Below are 5,855 nucleotides of genomic sequence, written 5' to 3'. Positions count from 1 at the left end.
GGGAAGGAGTATCATGTCGTAGCTGCCGTCGAGGGACATGAACTCAAGACTCCCGAAACGGAGCACCGTCTCGGGCTGGAAAGGTTGCTGGAGACTGCCCATCTGGAGCTTGACGGGAAGCTGTTCGTCAACACGCAGCAGGCCCCTACCTGGCGCGCCAACTATCGGCGTTTCGAACCCGGGGGGTCCCTGGACCGACGAGTAAATTGTCGCCGCGTGCCCCAGCCCAGATGGGTCGGCGCGAGACGGAGCGCGAAGGGGGGGGGGAAGAGGAGCCGGAGGGAGACAGGCGTGAGAGGTGAAACCCGCGACCTTCGTGTTCGTCCCGCGCCCAGGTCGGGTGCGCTTGCAGTAGGGGGTTACAAGCGTCCACGCGGGAGGGAGCGAGCGGCCCTGCGCGAGCGCCGTCCCGTCCTTCTCCGCGCGGCCAACCCTCTGTAAGAGGGCCCTGGACCTTCCTTTTATAGGCGTAAGGAAAGGATCCAAGTGTACAATGGGGGGGTGTAGCAGTGTGCTAACGTGTCTAGCGGAGGAGAGCTAGTGCCCTAAGTACATGCCATCGTGGCAGCCGGAGAGGTTTTGGCACCCGGTTCGTGTGGTGTCGTGGCCGTCGGAGGAGCGCTGGAGCCTGGCGGAAGGACAACTGTCGGGGCTGTCGAGTCCTTGCTGACGTCTTCTTGCTTCCGTAAGGGGGCTAAGAGCCGCCGTCGTCATAGAGCGTGCGGGGCGCCATCATTACTTGTTTAGCGGAGCGAGCCCGATGGGACGCCGGTCTTGTTCCCCGTAGCCTGAGTCAGCTTGGGGTAGGGTAATGATGGCGACTCCCATGACGTGGTCGGTCCGAGCCCTGGGTTGGGCGAGGTGGAGGCTCCTCCGAGGTCGAGGTCGAGTCTGTCTTCCAAGGCCGAGGTCGAGTCCGAGCCCCTGGGTCGGGCGAGGCGGAGACCGTCGGCTGAGGCCAGGGCTGAGTCCGAGCCCTGGGGTCGGGCGAAGCGGAGTTCGTCGTCTTCCGGGGCTGAGCCCGAGTCCGAGCCCTGGGGTCGGGCGAAGCGGAGTTCGTCGTCTTCCGGGGCTGAGCCCGAGTCTGAGCCCTGGGGTCGGGCGAAGCGGAGTTCGTCGTCTTCCGGGACTGAGCCCGAGTCCGAGCCCTGGGGTCGGGCGAAGCGGAGTTCGTCGTCTTCCGGGACTGAGCCCGAGTCCGAGCCCTGGGGTCGGGCGAAGCGGAGTTTCCTATGGCGCCTGAAGCCGGACTTGGCTGCTGTCAGCCTCACTCTGTCGAGCGGCACAACAGTCAGAGCGGTGCAGGCGGCGCTGTCCTCTTGTCAGGTCGGTCAGTGGAGCAGCGAAGTGACTACGGTCACTTCGGCTTTGTCGACTGGAGGGTGCGCGTCAGGATAAAGGCGTCAGGCCACTGTTGCATTAAATGCCCCTGCGATTCGGTCGGTTGGCGTGGCGACTTGGCCAAGGTTGCTTCTTGGCGAAGACTGGGCCTCCGGCGAGCCGAAGGTGTGCCCGTTGTTGGAGGGGGTACTCGGGCGAGACGTAGATCCTCCGGGGTCGGCTGCCCTTACCCGAGGCTAGGCTCGGGCGAGGCGTGATCGCGTCCCTCGAATGAACCGACCTTTGACTTAATCGCACCCATCAGGCCTTTGCAGCTTTGTGCTGATGAGGGTTACCAGCTGAGATTTAAGAGTCTTGAGAGTACACCTAATTATGTTCCCAACAAGTAACACCCTACATTATTAAGAAAAAAAATGTCACACGGTCGAGGCGGGCGTTAAAAAAAGAAATAACACACTGATACAACAAACCATGTGAAATGGAGTATTTTTTAGGGGGGGAAAGGGGTGAATTTATTCCGGTCTCTGGGCATGTGACCTCTGATCAAAGGTCCCCCGGACAAAAAGCTTGGAAACGGCAACCATTCCACTAGCAACAGGCAACAGCCATCCGCCCGGCGCCATCTCCAGCGCGTTTACTTGTTGCGAAACTTGCCCTTGGTCTTCTCGAACACCTCCTCGGCGATCCGGGTTGCCGCCTCGCCCTCGGCCTGCCTCATCTCCACGCCGGATTTCTGGTAGTACTCTCTGAAGACCTCTGGGAGGACGCCGTTGAGCCCGGCGGCAGCGGCGACCTCCGACTTGGCTCCGTACACCACCTTCTGTACACGTCGTTACACACAGTCGTCACCTTCAGCTCGCTCTATATCAATGTCGTTTCTAGTTAATTAAACGATGGTCGGCAGTACGTAGTGGACGGAACGGACCTTTATCTTGGCCAGGCGAATGAGCCCCAGGCACATCGGGCACGGCTCGCAGGACGTGTAGATCTCGCAGCCGGCGAGGCTGGTTTTCCCCAGCTTCTTGCACGCCTGGCCGGAACGCCGATCGACGCACTGTTAGTAAGGTCTGGTGCCGCGCGCGACATGGTTGCGAGCGAGCATGCGAGGTACGTAGTAAGTACCTGTCTGATGGCGGTCACTTCGGCGTGCGCCGACGGGTCGGCGTCCTTCCGGACCGAGTTGTGGCTGCTGCTGACCACCTCGTCGTCGCCGCCGCCGTGGACGACGACCGCGCCGAAGGGGTACCCGCCGCCGTCGCACTCCACCGCCCGGTACGCTTCGTCCACGGCTTTTGCGATGAGTCTGTAGTCCCGCTGCTCCTTGTCCTGGCGCGCCGCCGCCGCCGCCGCTGCTGGTCGTAAGACAAATCCCAAGTCGGAGATGTACTCTCTTCAGCGAGTGTCCCAAGTCAGAGACAAATCCCAAGCCAAAGTTGGCGGCGGAAAGGATCAAAGCTAGTGCTAGAGATCTGCCCCCCAGTTCGGCTTGGTTTGGGTACTCTAGGAATGAGACGGATTGAAGTGGATTGAGATGTATTGAGAGAGTTTTTGATCTATTGGAGATTTAAACACTCTTTAATCCCTCCAAACCACTTCAATCCAAGAGTACACAAACTAGGCCGTGGGAAACCATTACTAGCAAGAACAGAGAGCGAAAGAATACAGTCATACATACGTACGTACGTACCCTGATCAGGAGGCGACTCCATGGATGATGGCAGTATGTAGCAGCCTAGGCCTAGCCTAGCTAGCAGGAGCTGGGCTAGGAGAAGCTGAGCAACAGACAATGCGTGGGACGGCGGCGGCGGCGGCGTGGTGCGCTGCCGGTGAAGATGGTGAGGCGTGACCGCGTGAGGCTGGGGTCGCTACATATCTCCGACCAGTCTAGTGCTCCTTGTGTTAAAATATTTGGGATAATCGTCCGCGTGGAACTTGCCTGTATTAAATATTCATTCGAGTACTACAAATCTACAATGCTTTTTTTTTTATATAAAAAAAGTTGGATGGCCTTGCTGGCTTGCCGTGATTGCGTTTGATGCCTTTTTCTTCCATGTGAGTGGAATAAATTCATTCCCTCGCGGCTCCGATCGATGGACGAGTCTCCATATATTTATCGCACAAACTTTATCTAAAAAACAAGAATGCACATCTCTTTACCCTTAACCACATCCGAAAGCGATTTGTACGTATGTTTTACCACGACTTCTTATACCGATTTTCTCTCTCTCTCTCTAGCACATTACTAAATCTGCTGATGCCAATTCACTTTTTTTTAAATATACATAGGCAAGATTGACAGATTGTTGATGCTCGGATAACCATTGATATCTGAACTCAACACTTTATTCCTATATCTATAAACAATAGGTCTCAGAGAAAGAAAAGAACCCACGGACAATAAACACAAGACCATCCATTCTAGTTCTACATTTGTTTGAATAAAATGTTTCGCCCCATTACATATGCGTCTAGTAAAAACGATTTATTATTCACCTTTTTTTCTATCTCCGCACTATACTCCCAATCGACCAAATAATTCTTCATGATAATTCGTAAATCTAAACCCGCTAATTGCAGTTGCAATTTCTCCATTTCGAATTGTTGCAAAGCCCAGGCTAGAGAAAAAAAAGAGGAAATACTATGGTTACATGATGAAATTTCATCTTCGAATAAACCTCGTAATCAAAAGAAAGTAGGTTTTTTTAGGGCTAAACCTAGCAAATGACGAATCACCATATACTAGACCCTCCAATTTTTAATGGGTTTATCTAAAAGATTATATTCACACTATAACTAGTAACACCTTTTAAATATCACACAAGAGTCACCCAAGATGCTAGTTTGATGTGTTCCGTTTGATATCTTCGTATCCGATAATCAACAAATTGTACCATGTAAAAAGTAAGAGCAAGACACTTACTGATTATGCGAAAGCAACAAAACCAACAGGTTTCATCCAAAACAAAACTTCTGACATCCAAACATTTTAGCAGTGTACTCCCAGCGTATAGCAAAACCATCAGTGTTGTACTGAACAATATCTGATCTCTTTTTTTTTTCTTAGCAGGGCAATTCTCCTAGTATCAGAGCGAGTATCTAGCACTAGAATTAGATAAGGTCTGCTTGGAGTGACGACACATGGCAGAGATCCTTACCTACCTTCCTCTATGATTACCACCTCCTCACAGATTAATTTATCAGATCCTGTTTAGTTCAGCGTGCGCCGACGGATCGGTGTGCTTGCGGATCGGACGGAGTTGTGGCTGCTGACCACGTCCTCGTCGCCGCGGGCGACCACCGCTCCGAACCGTGTTCCCGCCGCCGCACTCGACCGCCCGGTAGGCTTCGGCCACGGCCTTCGCGATGAACATGCAGTCCCGCTCTGTTTCTTCGACGGCGGTCGAGGTCCAGCACGCCTCCATCACTTCCAGTTCCAAGAAGGAAAGTTGGTTTTAGAAATGGATCATTGTGCAGTACCAGCAGCTTACTAATACTAATCCTCGTCGCTGATTTCAAACTGTATTTTTCACGACCACATCTAGGATCTGCTTGCTATAGAGAGAGATTGAGAGATTTTATTCCCATAAACACTGAACAAAACCTCTAGGACTACGTGTGCTAAGTCTTAACTACCCGTGAACTATAAGGCTGCTACAATTGTTTGTCCGTGCAAGGACGCTTTGGCCAATCATTGTCTTTATCAGCTTTTGAATCCTTGTCAGTAATCAGTGCTCACGTACAAAGTCCTAAGGAATCGAATTGAGTCTTCATTCGTTGGTGAAGCTTTCGATTGTAGTACAGAGGTGGCCAAGTGACTTCAACTATTGCATGGTCTTCACACTTGAGTAAATTGAGATATTCATCTTTTTTTCTTTATTATCATGATTATTGATTTTCCCAAAGTGAAGTTGGTCATGAAAATGAATGTGAGAAAAAGATCGATCGTTAGTCAACTCCAAAATGCTGGGGCTGCTGTGTTTGCCTATGGTGAAATTCCCAACAGTAGGCCCTCACGAGCAATGAAGGTCTGAATCCAATGAAATCATGATTTTGAGTAAAGGCAACGTCATCCCCGATTTTTAGAGTTAGATGTTAAGGAGTGAATAGTAAATTTCAAACTTATAGCGTCCAGGTTTGACAAATATAGGCTATAAACGGAAGGTGAGCAATTGTTCCGATATTCTTGCGATTTTTAGCCTGAGCATAGCGAAGCTTTTTGCATGAAACCTTGTTTCTTGCTTGATTTTGCACGATTTCAGAATTTTTTTTGTTGTCTTCGTGAAGATGTCTGATGTTGAATAACTCACCTTTAATTTGTGACTTCTGCTTTCTGAAGAGGACTTGGCGTACCTTGAAGTTTTCGAGTTGGAGTTGGACAGTTGGTGGTCAATGAATCTAAATCGCTTAGGTTTGGTATGTCTTGATGGATGAAGCTGCTCTTGCCCCGTCTATTCAAAGGAGGTCATTAGTATTAGACCAAGTTTATTTGCCTGAGAGCGAGGTGGTTTAGAAAT

General features: G+C 51.3%; 1 protein-coding gene across 2 annotated transcripts; it reads right to left on the bottom strand.

The window, feature by feature from the left end:
* Nucleotides 1–1,685: 1,685 nt before the first annotated feature.
* On the bottom strand, nucleotides 1,686–3,256 carry LOC100280947 (cytidine/deoxycytidylate deaminase family protein). 2 transcript variants are annotated; one of them, XM_020540495.1, is made up of 4 exons: nucleotides 3,029–3,251; nucleotides 2,464–2,690; nucleotides 2,267–2,371; nucleotides 1,686–2,161 (listed from the first exon to the last, which is right to left on the bottom strand). In XM_020540495.1, the coding sequence occupies exons 1-4, from the start codon at nucleotides 3,048–3,050 to the stop codon at nucleotides 1,976–1,978; spliced, it is 540 nt and encodes a 179-aa protein (XP_020396084.1). In that variant the 5' UTR covers nucleotides 3,051–3,251; the 3' UTR covers nucleotides 1,686–1,975. The 2 variants fall into 2 exon arrangements, with proteins under 2 accessions (XP_020396084.1, NP_001169897.2); NM_001176426.2 differs by having other exon boundaries at nucleotides 1,703–2,161; nucleotides 2,464–2,693; nucleotides 3,029–3,256.
* Nucleotides 3,257–5,855: the final 2,599 nt, after the last annotated feature.

Source organism: Zea mays, chromosome 7 (assembly GCF_902167145.1).
Source record: "Zea mays cultivar B73 chromosome 7, Zm-B73-REFERENCE-NAM-5.0, whole genome shotgun sequence".
NCBI lineage: Eukaryota > Viridiplantae > Streptophyta > Magnoliopsida > Poales > Poaceae > Zea > Zea mays.
Note: the sequence above shows the minus strand (reverse complement) of the source record. Positions and strands in the feature narration are given on the sequence as shown.

Excerpts from the sequence above, each read along its gene's own strand:
- LOC100280947 (NM_001176426.2), bottom strand. The coding sequence starts at position 3,050 with ATGGAGTCGCCTCCTGATCAGG. Across the intron at positions 2,694-3,028 it reads GGAGTCGCCTCCTGATCAGG|CAGCGGCGGCGGCGGCGGCG; the intron begins GTACGTACGTAC and ends TCTTACGACCAG. Across the intron at positions 2,372-2,463 it reads AAGTGACCGCCATCAGACAG|GCGTGCAAGAAGCTGGGGAA; the intron begins GTACTTACTACG and ends CGTTCCGGCCAG.